The 22169-nt window shown below is 40.5% G+C and overlaps 1 protein-coding gene and 1 long non-coding RNA gene across 3 annotated transcripts in view; one reads left to right on the forward strand and one right to left on the reverse strand.

The window, feature by feature from the left end:
* The window catches only part of LOC132439791 (uncharacterized), a 91343-nt gene that overhangs the window by 50791 nt on the left and 18383 nt on the right, over positions 1-22169 (forward strand). Inside the window, exons 3-6 of the long non-coding RNA XR_009522418.2 lie at positions 12614-12681; positions 14160-14204; positions 14704-14798; positions 15159-15213. This is a non-coding gene — a long non-coding RNA (uncharacterized lncRNA). The remainder of the gene's footprint in view (positions 1-12613; positions 12682-14159; positions 14205-14703; positions 14799-15158; positions 15214-22169) is intronic.
* The window catches only part of LGI1 (leucine rich glioma inactivated 1), a 33523-nt gene that overhangs the window by 1989 nt on the left and 9365 nt on the right, over positions 1-22169 (reverse strand). Inside the window, exons 3-7 of one of the 2 annotated variants that reach the window (XM_060034453.2) lie at positions 12470-12541; positions 12298-12369; positions 4527-4598; positions 1803-1972; positions 1367-1531 (exon numbers count right to left, since the gene is read on the reverse strand). In XM_060034453.2, coding sequence (XP_059890436.1) covers positions 1367-1531; positions 1803-1972; positions 4527-4598; positions 12298-12369; positions 12470-12541 — 551 coding nt within the window. The remainder of the gene's footprint in view (positions 1-1366; positions 1532-1802; positions 1973-4526; positions 4599-12297; positions 12370-12469; positions 12542-22169) is intronic. The other variant, XM_060034454.1, reaches the window with a different exon arrangement.

Consider the following 22169-nt stretch of genomic DNA (forward strand, 5'->3'; position numbering starts at 1 on the left):
TCTTGCTCTAGAATGTATAAACTCTTCTTGCTCTCTCCTGAGAAAGGAGAGAGATGCCACTTGTGAAGCTTTAGGTCACTGGTGGCAGAAAAGAAGGAAGAGAAATCCTTGAGAAAAGTGAAAGAGGGGTACAGTCATGGGCGAAGCTGATGAGATTTCTCCTTTGGGAAATCTCAGAAAACTACATGGGAGTCTGTCAGAAGCCTAGCTCAATATCCTTTGTTAAAGTTTAACATTTATCAGTAGATTCTGATCTCATCTCATAGAGGGAGCTTGGCTCTAGGAAATCCAAAGAGAGCCGGGCAAATCTGGTCCCAGGCTTTTTCTGACTGCAGCTCTAAGGGCTTTGAGGTAATAAGTTCCGGATCAACTCTTTCTATTAATTGGCTCCATCCATAGGCAAAATTATTCTAGTTGTGACCCTTTTCAAGGCTGTGTAATTCTGTGACCTTGGGAAAATCATTTCTCTGGGATTCAGTTTTCTCTTCTGTACAATGAGGGTTGGAACTAGATCAGAGATGGCCACTAGTTTTCAACCATATACCAATATTGATTGATTGATTGTGACTGCCTGGAGAACTGTGTTAAGAAGGATTCTGTCCTCTGCAAGAAAGAGCATCATGATAGATTAGCGATGTCTGTCTGGGGTGAGGGAGGGGATAATGACTGCATATATGACACATATTCATCATCCTAGACTAGATGATGCCATCTGAAAGTCTGCAAATATATGATTCATTTTTCATTTAAGTGCTCATCTAAAGATTCATTCAAAGCAATTGACAGACTGTACACATGTAAGAAGAACCTTACACAAAGGTAAGGTTTAGATTTCACTAAGCCCTGCTGCAATCCATTGGGAAACTGAGGGGAATTCAGGAGATTTCCCATGAACATTTTGCAGAAGTAATGCTTTTGCCGTAAAGTTTGAGACTCATTGATCTAAAATAACCTCCTTATTTTATAGTTAAAAAGAGGGGCCCAGTGAGGGTGAGTGGCTTGACCAGTTAGCTTGTGGCAGAACCTAGATTAGAACTCATAATTCTTAGTCCAGTACTTTTTCATTGAAGAAAAATAACCCACCTTTTATTGTATATTTACTAAGCTAGGTCCTATACTAAGTTTCTTGAACATATGCTGTCATTGTTTTATAACAACACTGAAAGTTAGGTATTATTATTCCCATTTTACAAGTGAGGAAATTAAGCTTTAGGGAACAATCCCAGGCACTCAGTAAATGGTAGATTTGGGATTCAAATGATTCTCAACCTGCCCAAAGAATTCCCTGATATCATTCATCTTTTCCTGTTGCCCTTGGCCCAAGTGGCTTAACTTTCCACTCAAAATACGATCAGGCTTTTCGTACCTGTAATGTTGTCATAATTCCGGAAGGTCTTTTCTACATGGTCCCATTCAAGGAAAATGCACTTTCCAGTGAAAGGCTGAGCGATGACTACATACTCATCGTTCATGTAAGAAAAAGTGTCTATGGACAGTGATTGAAAAGGCAGGTCTTGAGACTTTGCAAACTCTGCAAAAATTGAAAATGATGATGAGTAGCTGTGCTGATGCCTCATTCCTTGGCTAGATCTCAAATGTCCACAAGAAATATATTTATTCTAGAGAAACAGTGAAATGACAATTTTACTTTGCTTTTAAACACGTGAATTTTAACGGTTCATAATATTTTTAAATTGCTCAGTTGGTTTTTAATATATATATTTAAAGAATCAGTTCCTGCATATGTAAAAAATTAGCCCTTATTTTAATTTTATGAGGTGGAATCATTTGGAATACATTACCTGTAATGATGCAATCAAAATCCTTGGAGGAGAGACTATTGATTTTGCGTTTCTTGTATTCCGGAGGGCCTTCACAGTAGATGTCTTCAACAGTTGCGTTGGTGTGGCCTAGCCATTCCACCAGCCACTTCAGTTTACAGTCACAATTAAATGAATTACCTCTCAGGTCCCTGAAAGACAAACTTCAGCTGCTTTTGATATACGAGGGCCCTTCCTTCCCAGGCATGACTTTTACTTTAGCAATGAACATGTGCAGAATGACCTCACCTGGCTTTATATAATGTCTCATAATCTACCTTCAACCTGACTGACCATTCATTTTGGGCTCAGAGAATGACCACAGTGTGCCCTTGCAGGCCACCCTAGTCAATGGAACCTCATAACTTATTCCCTCTTGGATTCAAAGGTAGCTCAGTCTAGAGCTGTGCTCTCCATAGAAATACAATGTGAACCACATATGTAGTTAGAAGTTTTCTACAGACACATTAAAAAACTAAAAAGAAAGAAGTGAAATTATTTTCATAGCATATGTTATGTAACCCAATACATACAGAATTTTATCATTTTCACATATAGTCAATATTGAAATTACTAATGAGATATTTTACATTCTCTTTGTATACTAAGTCTTTGAAGTCTGATGTGTATTTTATACTTACAGTATATCTCAATTTGGAAAATAAAATTTCAGCAGAAATTCCTGATTTGTATTTAGAGTTAACAAAATTTACAGTTGAAAAAAACAGATTTATACACCCAAGTTGTTCCAAGCATACCTAAAAGTCTTCCAATGATTGAACAGAGAATCAGTTTTTAAATTTAGTTTTTTATTCAATTTTTTTAATTATGTAAAATTTAAAATTCAGTTCCTCATTTACACTAGGAACACATTTCAAGTGTTTGGTGATCACATGTGTAGCTACCATATTGGGCAGCACAGGTCTAAAAGAAAGATGTAGTGATTGTTGTACCATATTTAATTACATCGAGTGAGCTATTTGCTTTTCTTCTTCCTCACAGGCATAATTAACCCTGATCCTATTCCATGGTCTACAAATTCAATTTTAATAGGAAATGACGTCGACACAGCCGAGCTAGTGCAGACATACAATAATAGCTCATGTCCATAATAAACTGCACAGCATAGATAGTTTAAATTTCCACATATGATCCCAGCTCGCCAAGTTCTCTGTTTATTTGCACTGCTTCTGTTCAAAAACTCTATCTCTTCCCTAAAACCATTCTTGGTCACACAAAATTCCTAAGATAGGTACCACCTACTTTTCACACAGCATATGAATACTTTTTAAACGTTGAAGCATTTAAAAATGTGTTTTAGGGCGTAATTCAAGAAACCAAGAAATCTACTAAAAGGCAAGTCGGCATGGATCCTTGCACTTCTTAGATGATTCTTGGTTTGGGCCTATCAAGGTAGGCCCAAGAGGCCAAACCCATTATGGGATTCCTTGGAGAGACTGAGCCAATTTCAAGTGTTTTTTCTTTTGCTATTGTGGGGTATAGGCTGACACAAGGTTGGGCCAGAGGGTCCCCAAATACGCTGTATCCCCAAGGCTGCCGTGGGGAATCATCTAACTTCCAAGACATTCTCAGGACTCACCTCATATCTCAAGAATACTCTGACCCAGAATAATGAGTGTCAACTTTTCTGGGCTATTGTAAACCAGAGCGGATAACTGTGGTCTGTCCAAGACTATTTGGAAGTGTCCTGATTCTGACACTCTCTTGGAAATAAACCATCTTTCAGGAATTGGGGTAATAGGCATGGAGGAGGGGTGGGGGGAATACTACAAGGAACAAAGGAAGTTTTTCATAGCTTACTGATTTGAAGTTAAATCCTAGGTTTAGGAGAAAATTCTTGACTCAAATTTTTGTTTTGGAGAAAAGTTGTTTTGAATATATATTCTATAGCAAAGTACCTGAAAAATAAGAACTCCTTTGTTTTCATACATCTTTCGTTTGTTCCTGTTTTCTACCTTGTGACATTTAAATACCTTTCCAATGTTCTGGAAGGCACTTATTGAAGCTAAATTGCTTTTGAAAGGGTTAGGCATATATTACTTGCTTTCCTTACTACAAAATACACAAATTCTTTACAAAGATCTTTCACTCTGAGGCTTAAAAGTCAAAGTTTGAAAGCTCTTTTGTTTGAAAAAGGGTCAAAAATAATTAAGTTCATTCCCTTCCTGGGGCTTAAGCCAAATTCCTGGGGATTAAGCCTAGAGCTGTTGTTCAGTCTAATGAGAGAAAAGGCAAACTTTCTTCCCTTCCCCCACTTCCTGCTCCATTTCTCTCTTGACTGACCAACCCATGGGTGTAAACTTTCATCTTTATTCTGTCAGTTTCCCAGACTTCTTTATGTTTTTTCTTTGTAGCCCCATTTCCTGGACCTCATGAGAAAAAAAAAGGCATCTTGAAATCTCTATCTAGCCCTCCTCTTCCTAACCGCTCCAAGTCCCTTGTCATCAGTCCCTGCCATACAGGCACACACTTTGTCAAAGGCAAACTTGGGACTATATTTTCAGAATATAGTGGTAAATACCATAGGAGACTCAAACATTAGTCCAACTAAATTCAAATTTTAAGCCAATTTAAAAATTCTCATTTAATTTAAAGCCAATTAAAAAATTTAATAATCCACACCAGGCTTCTTTGTTAACGTCTGCAAATTAATTAATTAATCAGTGATTTCTTAGGTCCTCTTACACATTTGTTAAAGAATCCAGGCCTTTGAAAATGTCTTTTGGGAGAGTCTGGAGGTTGTTGTTTGCAAGGCTCCTGGAAAAAAAAAAAAGAATGATGTAAACTGTAGTCATAAATGAAATAAATGCATTTTATGACCCCTTATGTATTATGGTATTAAACAAACAAACAAGCAAACCCTCCAAAATACGAGTAACAGAATGATGCCTGGGCATCGGTCTTTCTACTTAGCACTGAGTATGAGCATCACACACTCAGGCATTCCATCTAAGGGATGCCTCCCCGTGTCCATGGTCTCCATGTGCTCTCTCTCCTCTCACTCAGGCTGCCCTTCTCCTCCCTCCCCCCACCGCCCCACTTGCTATAGAGAGCAGCTCAACCTCCAACTCTTAGTACCAACAGCTCTCAAATTTGGAGGCCTGTCTGATCTATCCCCCTTCCAGCACATTCTTTGTTTCCTCCTTTTTCTACATTTTTTCCCTTTTAGCTCCATTCATTCATTCCTCCTTAGAAAATAGCTTCCTTATAAATATCCATCTATTCACCCATCCATCCATCCATCCTCTTTAATCATCTCCTTTTCCCTTCTTCCAATTCTTGCCCTATTATCACAGGAATTGTTTTCTCCTTCTCTTTTTGTTCTTTCACTTACCGCTAAAATGATTCTGATGCTAATCAAGGGTAATAAGTAAGAAACAGTCCTGATAGTATCAAGGAAAGGGACATGTGTCCATACTGCAGAAATGTGCACATAACAAGGAACAGATGCTGTATGACAGGGAAGGGTACTAGGTACTGGTAATTTTCTATTTTTAACCAGCATTATACATGTACATGTTATATACTCTTCTTAGGAGTATTTTTAATTTTCACAATAAAAATTTAAAACTAAGGGCCTCCCTGGTGGCGCAGTGGTTGAGAGTCCGCCTGCTGATGCAGGGGACATGGGTTCGTGCCCCGGTCCGGGAAGATCCCACATGCCGCGGAGCGGCTGGGCCCGTGAGCCATGGCTGCTGAGCCTGCGCGTCCAGAGCCTGTGCTCCGCAACGGGAGAGGCCACAACAGTGAGAGGCCCGCGTACCGCAAAAAAAAAACAAAAAAAAAACAAAACTAAAACAAAAGAGTCTATGTTGTCAGCCTCCAAAGCCCTTGAAAATTCTCTCACATTCCATTTAAAACACTCTCAAAAGTCTTCTATGTTTTCCACCTCCTTTAATTAATACAAGATTTCTCAAGTGCAAGCATTCAGAACTTTTAAAATCTATTTTTGTCAATTATGTTGTTTTTCTGCGTTTTAGAAATTACCACTAGATTAGAAAGCTTTTTTTCGATGAACCTCGACACAGAAGAAAGGGAACTGAATCAGAAGTTTCCAGTCTCAGTGATGGTCCATTTTGTGACAAAGAGCACAGCTTTGGAGTCATTCTTTCTGAGCTTGGTTTGAATCCCGGCTCCACTATTTACAGGCTGTGTGACTTTGGTTATGTACCTTCTCTGCGACTCAGCTTTTTCATTTTTTAAGCGGAGGTAATAATACCTCATATCATAAGAGTGTTAGAAAAAGTAAATGCGGTAACTCAGGATGGTAGTTGGACTACTCTCAATAAAGGGCAGCTGGGAGGAGTGGTGGTGGGGGGGGACAGGAAGGAGAAAGGCTTTTGTGTGGTCTTTGCCCAAGAAACAACATTTAGAAAACTGACCATACAAATGAACTGCTGTGACTGTCCGCCTATGCAGAATTAATAAAATGCTGCTAAAGAAGATTATTCCAGAGAACAGCTCCATAGTTCTTTTTACTGAATGGTGGTTAAATGAAGAGATTTCTTGGGTCTTGGACCAGTCTAGAATCACTCTCAAGTTATGTGTCTCAATATAGTTGCTGGCACAATGTGTCCTGAAGTCCTCATGCTAACTTCTCCTAAGTGGACGTCCCTCCCCCGGAAACCAGCACGAAGTGCAACTGGCTGCAGGGCATGAGCTTGGAGGAGGCTGGGTCATAGGACAGTGGGAGTGAAATGATGAGAGTCAAGTCCTGAATTACTGCAGCCACTAGGGTTACACAGGAAGAGGCACCATGTTTTTATTGCTGCCCTGGGCAGTTCTTTTAAACAGCAGGTGAATCTGAGAGTTCCCGCTTCCTGCCCAAAGAACAGAGCTCTAAGCCTCACATACCCAAGGTGTTAAGAGTCAGTGAACTTCATAGATACAGAGAACAAATTGGTGGTTGCCAGAGGTGGGGTTGAGGGGATGGGAGAAATGGGTGAACTGCAGGTTTTTTTGTTTTTTGTCTTTTTGGGGTTTTTGGTTATAAAAAAAAAAGATTAAAAAAAAAGGAATTCCAAAATTTTAAAAAAAACTCAATGAGCATCACCACCTTAGGTTTTACTATGGGGTAGGAATGCGCTGTATCTGGGTAACTGATGAGGGGTAGAACTGATTGGGAGAGAGTGAAAACAGGCCAATGAGAGGTTTGAGAAAACATGCATCAATGTTACTTTTTTTCTAGGATGACTTTGTAGTGAGTACTGGAAGGATGTTTTTCTTACCACTGTATCCCCAGTGCCTGGCATAATATAAGTCCTCAACAGCTACTTTTACATGAATGAATGAATGGGGCAGGCTGGAGTTGATAAGAAGAAGCCCATCCATCCAGACAAAGAAAAGAGCAGAGAATGCTTCTCTTAGGCCCTTGTACCAAGACACCGAGTTAGGGAGAAATTGCAAAGCCCTGTGAATTACCACTGCCCCACCTCCACGATGCTCACAAAGTGCCCTCCCTCCTCTGAGCCCTCACTGTGTAATAAGCCCTAAACAATAGGACGGCTCTTCTTCTTTTTTTTTTTTAATTTGGCTGAGCCATGAGGATTCTAGTTCCCCGACCAGGATTCGAACCCAGGCCCCAGCAGTGAAAGCGCCGAGTCCTAACCACTGGACCACCAGGGAATTCCCTAGGAGGGCTCTTCAAAGTATGCCTGCCACTAAGCTCCATTCTCTAGGTCCTGACTCAGAGTCTACCTAAGAAACATTCTTTAAAACCCCGGGGAAACTGCTGAGCTGAGCACCTAGCTGCCTTGAGACTAGCTGAGAAGGGCCAAGCATTCTCAGTGGCAGGCAGGCTTTCCTACCCAATGGAACTGATGACCATTCCCTCCACTTTGGTGTTTTCATGGTTTACCTGAGAAAACCTCTAATTATGGAGTATGGAACCTACTGGAAAGTCTTCTCTCTAAGGCAGACCAGACTGGCTCAGACAGCACGTTTGTTTCAGTGCCACTGGGGTCTGCTGCTAAGAAAGCATCGCCCACGGCCATCTGGGGTGCTCCCAGGCTCCCTGCAGTGCAGATTCTCAGCTTGAGTTGGTGTCTCACTGAATTTGCGGTACTTCAAGTACAGTTATTTTAATTTCATACAAAATGTTTAAAGGGGACAAATACACTACAGCATTCGGAGTCCTGATCCAGGACCAGTGGAAGTTAGGCAGTGAGGTTTAGTTTATTCCTACGTGATGGTGTTTACTGCATAGCACACTCTGTTCTAGGCACTTTGCATAGATTAACTGACCTAATCTCACGACAACCTTAGGATCTAGGTACTCCTAAGTATTTTATTATCCCCACCCCCATTTTTACAGATGATTATTATCACTTCCATATTACACATAAGAAATTGGAGGCACCATGAAGCTTAGTGACCTGCCTGATGTCCCACAGCTATTAACGGGTAAAGCCGTGCTTTGAACCCAGGCAGTCTGGTGGCAGCGATCCCCCTCAGCCAGTATATTGCACTGCCCTCTTTACATGCATGTCATTGTAAAGGCTGAAATGAGGACATCCCGCCTGACTAACTGGAGACACACAGGCACCCTGAGCTTGGGGACTGCTGTATATATCTTTTGCACCTCCGCAGTGGTGAGCAGTCAGTGGGTACTCCCCAGCAGGTAGACATGGATGACATTTTCCCCAAATGTCTTTATACATGCATGCAAAGAATCCTGCCTCCACTGGGCCTTAGCCACGAGGACACTCATGTGACGCCCGAGGGAACCTTTACGAAAACCTCATGGATGTTAACAGAAACCAGTACAAAATGTTTAGAGATTTTGTGATCATTGGTCATAAATGATTTTTTAATTCAGTTTTTCCCTGATTTCAGAAGTAATACATGGTCATCAGGAAAAGTCAAACCTTTCTGAAATATATAAGCTATTCAAACACTTAAGTTAATCATATATAATATTACAGTCATTCAGAATAATCAAGAGAGGGTCCCAGGATTTGTAAGGACTTAAATATAAGGAATTCTCTTTTTTGCGGGGGGGTTGGTTTGAGGGGGAGAGAAGTCTATATAGTAAGTTTTAAATTGTCTATTAATGTCTCTTTAGAAGGTAAGTCTACTGAGTTAGATGTATAAGAAGGTGAGATAAGTTCATTGCTTCTTTAGGAATGAACTGAATTTATATCAATGCTCAGGCAAGTCCCTTGGAGAAGCTTTAATGTTAGGCCAGGGTGGGAACCAGTTGGGTCTAAAAGTATATGTCTAATCCCAACTATTTGCATTTGGAGACTACAGCGAGGGTAGGGCTCCTCTCTTCAGGATCTTCTCTTCCTTCCCCAGCCATATTTGCTCCTCAAATGATGTCCTGTGGAAGGATCCAGCCAGCTCCATAAAGCTTTCTGATCCTGCTATAATTTTTTTTCTCTTTTTCCTTTCTTTTTTGGCCACTGCATGGATTGCGGGGTCTTAGTTCCCCAACCAGGGATTGAACCCAGGCCCTCAGCAGTGAGGGTCCGGAGTCCTAACTACGGGGCCACCAGGGAATTCCCCGGTCCTGCTATAATTGACATGGTGGCGAGGGCACTAGATGTCTCATTAAAGACTTCGGGAAACTTCTAACTTTTACCGCTACTAACTGGGGAGCAGCTTAAACTGAGGGTGTACCTCCATGTTCTCATTCGCCAATGGGGATAGTGCCTGCCTTGTATCTTTCATAAGGTCATCAAGAGAGTGTAATGAGGTCAAGAATATGAAAAAGCTTTGTAAACTCTTTCTGTAGGTTAGAGGGTGAGGTGATAATTCTTTGCTACTTGAATGTTTGCCTTTAATTAAGAAGAATTGGTCTGAGGTGGAGGAAAGTGCACTTTGAAACCTAACACCTCTAAAATCTTAAAAAGAAAATTAATGGCTCAAACAAATGTCAGATTTATTTATAAGTGGTAAATAATGGAAAATGAACTTGATGTGCTGAGCCGTCAGAGGGACATTTGGGCTTCAAATCTTCCCTACCCATCTCTTCTTGAAAGGAAAAAAGGAAAGGAGAAAAGAAAAAAGGAAAGAAGGAAGGAAAGAAGGAAGAAGCAGAGAACTACACCTGGAGGAACAGCATAATTAGAAAGGAGATCATGACCTGGGGACAAGGCACTCAGTGAGAAAATACATGTTCATCTAATTCTTCTTGCTAGACTGAGCTCTTCCAGGTTGGAGCTGGATTTTATTCATTTTTGTGTGGCACATCCTAGAGACTATTTAGGATGAACCATATGGCAATGCCATTTTTGCAGATCCAAAAGAGTCTCATATTGGCAATGCCACACGAATCAACCTAAGTGTTTGATAAAGATGCAAGAGATCTAAGGGTCATATTCAATCGACTTTAACCTGTTCCCTCCTAAAACCTCCTTCCTACCTCCAGCACCTGTCAGACAGGTGGGACTTCCCTTTCATTGTCTGACTCTTTCATTGTCACGCCTCTCTCTTTGAAGCCTGCCTTTTGTGTTCCCTTGAGCTTGAAAATTTCTAGGTATTAAGCACATGCTATACCAGTGCCTTCTTCTTATATTCTTCATACCTCTAAAGAAGGGGCCTCATAATGACCCAAATTTATATTTCCATTTTATTTTATGGGCATGATAGGCTCTAGTCAAACAAAATGAATGTTCTTCACTAGGGTGTTGTATAAATTTTTTTCTTCCCCACTTTCCTCCCTTCCTCACCCCTCCCCTCTTTCCCCCTCATTCCTTCCTTTCTCTCTCTTTCTGCCTCCCTCCTTCCCTTCTTTCCATTCTTCCCTCCAGGTGAGGTAGGCCCTTAGGCTGGAGAGAAGATATACTTGATTGAACTAAGGGGCACGGCAAGGCTATGTCCAGGTTCCCAGAGAGAACACCAGGGTCTTACATCCTTCCTTCAGCCCCTCGTGATGCTGAGCCATTAGACACAGGCCATGTTGGATGGATTTATGTGAATCAAGTAGATTTCAAGTTGAAGTCATGAACTTCCATTTATCTTTCCATTTCTTCATTTCTTTTATTTATTTTTACTGAAAGATTAGGCTTGGTGGTGTTTGGCTCCGTAATCAAATGGCATAGCATTCGTACCATACACAGCCAGGTTTGCAGCACATTGTAACACTGATGTGAAAAGCAGTGTTGCAAACTGTTTATTTTATAAACATTATTTTCCTCATCATTTTATAATGACTATATACAGAAGCCTTGAAAGGTGCAGTGATTTCGTAAAATACATCTGGCCATCAGTTCCCTGTTGCTACAAATCCAAACAGCAGTAGAGACAAGGACTAGTAGAGACAGCATGATGACCACGTAGACACCCTAGAATAAAGGTTCAGAGGGCAGAGCTGGAAATGAGGTACTGTGAGGCAACAGGTTAAAATCGACAGAATGACTATGATGCTTAGATGACTTGCATCTTTATCTAACACTAAAGAGACACATATTAGGCACTTGAGAAACAGTCCCTGAATGGATGAGTAGCCATAGCAGTTCAGCTATTGAGTTGATGTTATCATAATTCCATAACTACTCAGTTCACTTGTCACGTATCCCCTCCAGGCTTCTGTTTCCTCATTTCTAGAACGGGGGTTGTGTGACTCTGGCAGAATCGTTGAGAGGATTAAATGAAAATTCACATAAAGCACACTGGCCAACATAGTAGTAGGCACTTAACAAATGTTAGTGCCATTTCTTCCCATGCCCTTCTAGTTTCCTTAAAAGTACATCTGTCTGTGAGTGTGTGTGTGTGTGTGTGTGTGTGTGTGTGTGTGTAGGGGGTGGGGGAGGGTAAGGGAAAAGAGTTACTTGGTTCCTGTTACTCAGGATTTCCCAGCCTCAGGACTGTGCCATTTTAGGCTGGATAATTCTTTGTTGTCAGGCTGTCCTGTGCATTGCACGATGTATATAGCAGCATTGCTGCCCTCTACCCACTAAATCCCAGTTGCATCCTCTACTTGTGACAATCAAACATGTCTCTAGATATTGGTGAATGTTCCCTGGGAGGTAAAATTGTCCCGTTAAGAACAGCTGATGTAGCTCTAATCATCCATTGAATAAATATTTTTCTTATTAAAAAGTTGTTCAGGTGCTGCGTAGACGTGGCCTGTGGTTCTAGTATATGTTTAAATGTATATGAAGTCAGGGCTTGTACAGAAAAAGAGAAACAGAGAATATCAAATTAAGCTATATAGTCAATTCATGAAGTGAGTAATGATGTAGATAATTACAAACGTTATTTCAGTCACACAATTTCCCTGGAGTAGATTGTTTTCCTAATTATTGCTGGTTTGGGCTAGTATTAATAGTAACTGGTTTCCTGGACACACACTGGCTAATGGCAGGGAGAGAAGGCAAATGTGCATGTAGAGAAATCATTTGGCTTTCTTAAATTTTCATGGATACCCACAAAGTGGGTGCTTTAACCACAGGTTATCAAGTTGCATTGCCCACTGGCAAGTTTAAAAAGTAATAGCAACATTCATACTTACAGGTGAATTAAAGACTTTAGTCCCCGGAAAGTATGTCTTGAAATGGACTTGATGTTGTTGTTTTCTATGAATCTGCAATAGGTTATAATATTTTGGGTCAGACAGCTGTAGGAACCTCAGAGCCCTTTTACTGAATCATTATGTTAAAAAAAAAAAAGGTTATTTTACTTACAAATACTCTAGATGTGGGAGACCAATAAAAGCATCATCACTGATCACATCAAATGAGTTCGATGTGAATAACCTGCCCAGAAAAAGTTCACAATGAAACGGTTAAACTGACAGATTGTCAATCTTTGCTGCTTTTATCTCTCAGAGAAACGAGTGGGAGTTGTGCATGGAAAAATGTCTGGATGTCTGCCTTCTACAGTGTTATTTATTCAGGTAATTTTTGCAGCTTTTTTTTTTAACCGTCAATTATCTCATCAAATGCTCATTGAGGGGTGCCTTGTGCCCCACTCCTCACAGGGATGGATGTCACATGCCCTGGGTAACATTTTGAGATACAATAGGGCAAGTATGGCAGTCGACAGCCAAATCAACATGTTGCAGGTTTCCATGCAAAGACACTAGCAGAATCTCCCCCTCTTGTTCTAGAAACTTCTGGAACATTCTGACCAGGCCAAATACTGGTGTCATGGTTTCAAGCCTGGGAAACCTAGAAAACTAGCTCCATGTCCAGTTATGCTGTGATATCTCATAGTAGATAAGCCACTGACACTGGCTTAATAAAAATCAACTAACCTCCTACTTTGAAAATAGAACAGGCTGAAGATGGGAAACCATGAGGCTTAGGAAGAGTCTCAGACGCATTTTATTACTACATAGTTGAAAAGGAATACTTTTGCTTGGACAAATTTATTTGCAATTTCAAAATCCACAGGGATTTGGTTTCAAAATAACTGATGAAAAGGAACATCAACCAGCCGTCCCCACATCCTGTTGAATTTCCCGAAGAATTTTTTTTTCTGAATGGGAGGCTTAACAGAGGTGATTATAGGTCAAATAATACAAAGTTATTTTTTTAGAATGAGTATTAATTTATGGAATTCATTAGATAAAGTGTTGATAAAGACTGAAAATAAATTTTTCATGTACTGATGACAAATTTATAATGAGTTCAAGTGACATTTAGTCTACATGTTAAGGTTTTCATATAGGAGAACCTCATATTTCACTTGTACTTAGAGTCTAAAATGTGACCGTGGTCATGGGACAGACCAGAAGTTTGACATAGTTTGACACCTCATGTCTCATACGTACTGTTTAATTGTACTATGTAAAGTCCAATATTCTCAGTTAGTAAACTATTTGACTTTTATTTTTGAGGTGTAGGGGTTAAAAATAACTGCCACTAACCAACTTAGTGACTTACCCTCTCTGAGCCTGTTAACTAAGGGGATTAAAACTAGGAGATGTCACTTTCTAAACAGTTGTGAATAACTTATTTGACATCTGGGATTCCTTCAGAATATTGAGAGGAGGGGGTAGCAGTGGGTTAGAGATGAACTGAGCATGAGGTGGTAATTTCTGAAATTGGAGGCTGGGTCCATGGGAGTAAATTTTACTATTATCCCTACTTTTATATATGCTTGAAAATTTCTGTAAAAATGGGCGAAAACACAAACAAAACCAGATGATCTCTTGCATTTCTTCCTAAGCTATCATTCCTGGAATGATATTGGATTCTCTTCTATCCCTTCTCCTTCCAACATCATACATAGCTTTATACTCAAGTGATTCACTAGACTCTGAAGAGTCAGCACTATCGAATAGTCATACGTATTAGATGCCCATAGTTATTCAAACAAATTCAAAGTTTTATGATTTCAGTCACAACTTTGGCAATTGTCTCTTCTTAGTTCATGGTTCTGGGAAACAAGAGGATTACTCAGCCTTACTCCAAGGTAAGCTACCATCCAAAGTCTTCCTTGGGTTCCAGATGTTCATTTCATTCTGTATAAGCAGCATCAAGGATGGAGAGAATGAAATAAGGCAGAAATAGATACAGAGAAATACCTCCCATGCTCACTGGTTTGCAAACTGTCCCATGGTTGGACCAGTGACTTCAAAATCACACTCCAAGTCACTGGAAGAAATGGCTTCTAACACTAGTTCTTCTTATGTTGAATCATATGCATAACAGGGTAGGATATAGATATTAGTGGGCAGAATTAGCCCGTACATGTCAGGGAACTAAAACAGTGTTTCCACTAGAATTTTTATCTGCTTGTTCATTGCTTATCCCTAGCACCTGTAATAGTGCCTGTCCCATAGTGGACACTGAATAAACATTTGTTAAATAAAGAGGGATTTACTTTACATTAAATTCTGGTCATTACTACATTACTAGATTGAATGTTCCTTACAGCACGGGCTTATCTTTATTGACTTTTGTGTCCTCAGCCCTGAGCATATTTCCTGGCTGAATTGTGTTTGCTGAACTAGCTCGTAAGGATCAAAACCTCTGGCTAAAACTACAACAACACGCAAGAATATGGGTGAGTCTCACAAACGTAAGTCCAGGGAAAGAAGCCAGAATGCAATAAAATACATCCTACATGATTGCACTTATATAAAGAACAAAACCCAGCAAAACTAATCTATGCTGGCAGAAGTCAAGATAGGGTTTACCCTCGAAGGTGAGTGGTAACGGGAAGGGGGCACAAAGGGAGTCTTTAGGGTAATGATAATGTTTGGTTTCTTGACCTGGGTGCTGGTTACAAGGGTGTTAACTTTATAAAAAATCATGGCAGGGGTGGGAGTGATGAATAGGCAGAGCATAGAGGATTTTTAGGGCAGTGCAAATACTCTGTATGCTACCATAATGATGGATACATGTCACTGTACATTTGCCATAGGATGTACAGCACCAAGACTGAACCCTAATGTAGACTATGGACTCTGGGCAATCAAGTAAGTTCATCAGTTGTAACAAACATACCACCTTGGTGGAGGAGGCTGGTGATGGGGGAGGCTATGCACGTGTCACGGTAGTGGGTCTATGGGAAATCTCTGTGCCTTCTCTTCAATTCTGCTGTGAACCTAAAACTGCTCCAAAAAAATTAAGTCTTAATTTAAGCTATCAAGATGTACACTTAGGATATGCACACTTTTCTTTAAGTAAATTATATTTCAATAAAAAGTTTTCTTATAAAAGCTAAAACAAATCCCTCTGGCTAAGATAATAATGAATATCTAAATTCTAATATCTAGATTCTAATTCTAATATCTAGATATTCTAATATCTAGATTCTAAATTCAATTGTAATTTTCTTTGGACAAGGATTCCATGGACAAAGATTTGTTAATTTATACATACATTCTAAATATAGTTGAGCAGGCTATCCATTTTATTATCCTATACATACTTAAAAAAACTTAAAAAGATCCTGTGCTATAAAGGGGGTGAAATGCCAATCTTTAATTTGTATGGGTTCCTTTATAAATGTTTGATTTCAGTATCATGATTTGTTATTGAGCCAGATGTGTTAAAGAATCCTAACGTCCCTGTTAAGGGAAACTGTGTCACTCCACCCCCTCTTCACACAAAACAGATCTGGGGCAGACCAGGGTGGCCAGGTTTTATACCTCATGACCTCTGTCCCTTTTCATAAATTATGAGACCAAGAAGGACTCCGTTCTTCATGCAGAGTAGCTGATCCTGAGGTCAGTCAGCATCCCATGGCCCAACTAGTCTGGTTCAAAAAGGTGAGTTGGGCGAAAGATGAATCCCTTCTTGGGGATTTGGAATCACAAACAGATGGAACCAGCTAGCAGAGGAGCTGAAGGAGAAAAGAGGCCTTAGGGTTGAGTTACCTCCATGGCAGGCAGACTGTGCAAGGCACACTCAGAAGAGAGTGGAATGCAGAGGAGACCCCACAAAGGGCAGCGTGTGTGAAGGCTGGAGTAGGGAGATGCCCAGATCTGTGTTAGATCCTACACCTGTGCTTCTCAAGCTTAGTTGCACTTAAATCACCTGCTTTAAGAATATTGGTACTGGGTTCTCGCCCTCAGGGATTCTGGTTAAATTCTATACCTGGGGTGTGGCCTGGGCATGAGATATTTAAAAGCTCCCCAGGTGTCTCTTACACACAGCCAGGGCTGCATATGGTAAACTTTCTTGTCAGCCACAATAGCCTTCCTTTACCTGTGTTGACCGAGGGGGCCTGTGCTCCTTGCAGCAAGTGTGGCTGGAATAGTTGCTCTGGTACACAGAGGTGCTGTGGATTGTCCCGTCTCCATAACTACAGGCAGCAGGAGTCCACAATAATATGACTCAGATTTGACAACTGCCCTCACAAAAGTAGCACATGGATGGGTGGGTGGGGATAAGTGTACTGTCTGAATGAACTGGTTACCCTGAGCTGCAAATCAGAGATCTCTATCCATACACTTGCCAAGCGGCCATCCAGTAGGTTGGTGCAGAGATAATGTAGAGTTTGCCCGCTGCCCCTGATCCTGTGGGAACATTTGAGGTCTCTGCCACTTCCTCTATTCTTAGGGAGGGAAAAAGGCAGGCACTGTTCCCTAGGATTTTGGTGGAGGTGGACACAGGGATGCACCTTGTCCTTTCTGTACCCTCCCCCCAAGGGCTGTGCACTTAGGTCTCTTAGCCATCAGTCTCATGAGTGCAGTACGAAAACAACGGAGTGTAGGAGGTGCGGGGAGGAGTTTTTTCCTCTGCAACCAAGGGAGTGTGTACTTCCTTATCAAGAAAGACATTTAAGACCGTACATATCAACTGTCAATACCATGCAGGCAATAGCTCATTCTTTAAATGATGATTGTTGCCTCCATGATAGCCTGTATTTCATAGACTCCTGCTGCATTATCTTATTTGGTCTTTGAACCAACTCTGTGAAAGTGGTAGAGTAGGTGTTAATAGCTGTTTGGCAGGAGGAAACTGAGGCCTAGAGGAATGTTAAAAGCTTTGACCAAGGTCATGAGGCCCAAGACTCCTGGTCTACTGCCCTTTCCACACACTGGGTGGTCTCTCAGTATAGGACCCGGATCACATAGTGATACAACATCCCCATTCTGGTAGACAACCATAATAACACTACTCAGCTTATGCAGTTTTAAGAAATCTAATTAAGTCATAATTCCTTTTTTAAAGGAATTAATTACTCAAAATAAGCAGTCTTAAAGTCACATTAAGGTCATGTCAACTTGTATTTTTTTCAAGTCAAGAATTTTAAAAATCTGAATGCGGTTCGGTGTATTCTGCTTAAGGACGCTACATGCTCAGTGTAGAAATTCTGGAAAATAAAGAAAAGCTTAAAGAAGAAAATAAAGATCACTGTAATCATACTACCTAAAGATGTGAATATGTGTATATATAATAAATATATGATATATACATGTATATATTTATAAAATTGGAATAATAATTTTATTGTTCTGTGTCCTCCTTTTCATGTACTTATAATTTCTCAGGACAATACATTTTCAATATATAATTTTAACAGACGAGTAAGTTTTGTATTATGGAGATATCGGGATTTAACTTTTTTATTGTTGATTCCAATTTTCACTATTATAAACACTACCATAACCACCCTCTCATGCAAGTATTTTTCCATATTCCTAATTCTTTCCTTAGAATAGACTTAGGATAGATTTTTAAAAGTAACATTATTGGATTGTATATGGTTTGTATGTCTCTAGTTTATTACTAACTCGTATCAAATTACATGTTCAATTCTGAATATAAAAACGCCTGTTTTTACCACATCCTTAACCAACATTTAGTATTATCATTTTTGTTTCTTTTTCTATGAAATCATGTCCTTTGACCATTTTTGTTGCTTTCTAAGCGCCTTTTATTTACTAAGGATATTAGCTATTCTTTTCCTTTCTTATTTGATGCTGAGTTTTTCCCTACTGATTATGATTTGCCTTTTGAATCATGATTTTTAACATATAGACATTTTACATTTTAACAAAATATATCAACTTCTATTATATATTCTTTCTTTGCTGTAATTCTTAAAATGTTTTTTCCTACCTTGATATTAATGAAATATTACCTAAACCTCCCTCCTTAAGCTTTTTTTTTTTTGACTCTAATTTATTTGGGACTTACTTTTATCTATGATGTGAGGTGAGACATTGCCTTGATTCCTGCCTAGAATTTACCCAAATTTGCCAAAGCCTGTTGTTGAATAATTAATGCCCTCCCCCGCCTCGCCACTTGCGAGTACGTATTACTTCCTTCAAATGTCTGCTATTTTATTGGGTTTTTCCAAAAATGAAATCTTGGATTTACTTATTCCCACTGCTTCCTAATTTATTTTTTTTTCTGTTTATTATTTATTTTCTCTTGAGGTCCTTAGAATATGTATTGTTTCATGCTCAATTCATATGTTTTTATTCTTTCTGATTTAAAATGAAAGTATCAATATTTAGAAATATGACTTTACCTCTACGTAAAGCATCCAGTAAGTTTTAAATGTAATGTCTTAAAATTGCATATTTGATTTCAACAAATATTTAGAATAATATTCTTAAAATTTCCTGTTGATGATAGTTTTTTATTTTAAAGCTTTCATAAATTTAAAATTAATATTGCACTGGGACCAGAGGACGAGATCTGTAAAATGTCTGCTGACCCTGAGCTCCAGTTCTTCCTTCTGACTACCTATTTTCAACTGTCTGTAGGAGTGGGTCGCACCTCTCCATAAGCAATAAATTAACACCAAGGCTGAAAGGTTATTAGGGGGTTCCTAGTTGAAAAGCTAGGACCAGCAGCACTTAATTCAAAAGGGGCAGAGAAGTGTGTGATAGGGTTGGCATGGAGCTCAAGTGCTGGGATCAGCAACAGAGAAGTAAAGGAAGAAGCAGAGGATCACAGAATGAGGATCTAGCTACATTAGGTGGAGGTCAAGGCTAAGGCTGCCCAACATCCAGCTGGGGGTCCACAAGAGTAAAATAACTGGGCAGGAGGGACATGTGTCGATGCCAAGGCTGCTGGGCTGCTGAAGTGGTTTCTTGCCCTGGCTTCTCACCTCTTCTAGGGACCAGGGAAGGAGCATGCTGCAGAGGGAATCGCAAAGCCCGGGTCTTCATTCCCACTTGGCCGTAAATCCTCTGTGTGGCCTTGAGCACATCACTTCTCCTCTCTATGTTGTCAAATGAGGGGTCTAAACTAGCTTGAAAGATGTATGCGTCAGGCTTGTAGCGCTGCAGGCTTCATTCATGGAAGAGTAGGCATGGCCTCTACATGAGGAGTGGGGCATAGTGGGGAGGCAGGTCTGCAGATGGCTGAAAGGGAGGAGTAACCCTGCTGGGAAAATCTCCCCTTGTCTCAAGCCAGACTGCTCATCTAGTCACATCAGGGCCCCCTGGCTCTAATGACACTTCTTCAGACTCTCTCTAGTCACCCGTGACATCTTAACTGCCATCAGAATTGTCATTGTTCCACAAGTGGTCTGCATTTTATCTTCCAGCCTGAAGCAGATCTTTGCAGCTATGGAGTGGGGGATGATTTAGGGGGCTCTCCCATAAAACACCCCCTCAGTAAGGGCTACTCTGGATGAAGAAGAGTGAGCAGCCAGCATTGGGCTGTCCCTTAGAGATGGCACTGATTAGACATAGAATAGAGAATCTGGTTTCTAAGTTTGTGGCTGCCGCTTATTATGTACATGATACATCAAGGAGGTAAATCTATTTCATCCTCCATTAAAATAGGAATGATAATAACAAAAAGATTTCCTGGAAGATTCTAAGAATTCCATGAGATAATGTATAAGAGCATGTCTCCAATGCTTCTGCCAAGGAATCGCTCAGCAAGGAGCATAGACATAAAATATCAGAGCTGGAAGAGCTTTTAGCTCTAGTGAAGGACCTTAGTTATACAGAGTGGGAAACTGAGGTCCAGTGAGATTGTCACCTACCTAAGAGAGCTGTTATGAGCGTTGTCCAGGGAATTAGGCAGCCGTGGGCAGTGTTGCGTAAACATACTTCCAAGTACATATGTGTGCCTGTGTGTGTATATGTGCATATATATGTAAATGAGAGAGCACGATGCATGGGTTACAGCCGTTGGAAGATTCGAGGGCATAGCTGGAGGGGCTGGCCAACTTGTTTAGAGCTGCCTCTGCTTAAATGATTCAGACCTGCTAGCTGTTACTAATATTCTCCTTTATCCAAAAGAATAGGACTGGTTGAATGAAAGTTAATAATAGGCTGATGATTAACTTCAGTTAAATGCCCACGTTCTAAGTGCATGTGCCACGTGAATAATTTACATCTGAATATTTTAAAATATGCTCTTAAGATAGGAAAGCATTAAAATGGGACACATCGCGTATGAGCGCATTATGTCACAGTTCTTTTTGACTTTCATCCTTGGAAAACATTTTCAATGTAATTCAGCTGATCCTTAAGTAGACCACCACCTCTTCGATCTGGATTGATGGAGAGTAACCTTACTTTTGCTCTCGTAAGTCTGAGGGGGGGGGATCCTAGAGAGATATGCCATTCAATTCCTCAGGTGAGGAAACTGAGGCCTGCGGAATTAAGTGACTTATTCAAGGCCACATCTTTTGTCAGGAGCAGCGCCAGGTTTAGAATGTAGATTTTAGATTTGCAGGGCTTCCCTGGGGAATATTCTTGGCATGCACCCTAGCAAAGGCTTGAGCATGGACCCACCCCTTTGGTTTTATAGTTCATTACCTCTCCTCCCAGGATAGTCAAAACTTTTCCTTTATAGACATTGGCATAACTAGTCAACAGCCCACCCTCCCGACGTTGTTTGTAAATTCAGTCTGTATTTCCCTGCTTCTAAAAAGCAAAGGAGGAGGGACTTAAATTTTATTTAAAGCCTATTCTATGCCAAGCCTCGTCTTTATCAGATTGCCATCTATTAACTCATTTTAATCCTCCAATGAACACTGTAGTGTAGTCTCCATTTAAGATACAAAGAAACCCGAGGTGAGAGAGGTAATTTGAAGCTTGTAACTGGGAGAGCTGGGATTCTGTGCTCCAGTATGATCTCCCCCCGGACTGGTAATGGTCACGGGCAAGGCCATGCTTCCTCTTTTTAGTCCTATCAGATCTGCCCAGTATCTGCTACAAATCTAAGCAAGCCTTGCCCAGTAGTTCCCCGAGTGTAGTCCCTGGAACACAAGGCCTTTACGGGGTTGAGAGGTTTTACGTGAACAACAACAGAAAAAAACAGACAAATAAATTTGGGGAAAGTGGGTAAATGAAGTTACTCGGGGTTCCTAATTACACGAATCTTTCTATCCTTAAGTAAATTGAGACTCTTCAAAAGGGATTTAAATATGCAGCTTCCCAATCTTATTGATAATGGGACGCTTTTATCATTGAGTTTTACATACAGTGTGTATACCCAGGGAAATGCTGGATTAGGCATTTGGGAAATAGCTGTGAGGGAATCCTCTCAAAACAAAAACAGTGAGAGTGTAAATTTAAGCTCAAGGTCTTTTTCCTATCGAATGGGCTGCAAGTGATAATCTACTTCCTCTGAAAGATGGAGCTCCACTGGGAGGTCCCCAAAGAAGCAGAGTGTGCCACGCTGCTTGACCAGGTAGACAGCCTGGCAGTGAGTCACTCCTTATATGGAGATAGATGGTTTAATGGATCCTTTAAGATAGGATTCTTTCTACCCACCCAAGCTCTGTTAGCAAGCCTCTCTAGAACAAGCTGAGGTATAAATAATTAAGCTAATAAATAAAGCAAGGGACTTCCCTGGTGGCGCAGTGGTTAAGAATCTGCCTGCCAATGCAGGGGACATGGGTTCGAGCCCTGGTCCAGGAAGATCCCACATGCCGCGGATCAACTAAGCCCGTGTGCCACAACTACTATGCCTGCTCTCTAGAGCCCGAGAGCCACAACTACTGAGC

This window comes from Delphinus delphis, chromosome 16, assembly GCF_949987515.2.
Source record: "Delphinus delphis chromosome 16, mDelDel1.2, whole genome shotgun sequence".
Taxonomy (NCBI): domain Eukaryota; kingdom Metazoa; phylum Chordata; class Mammalia; order Artiodactyla; family Delphinidae; genus Delphinus; species Delphinus delphis.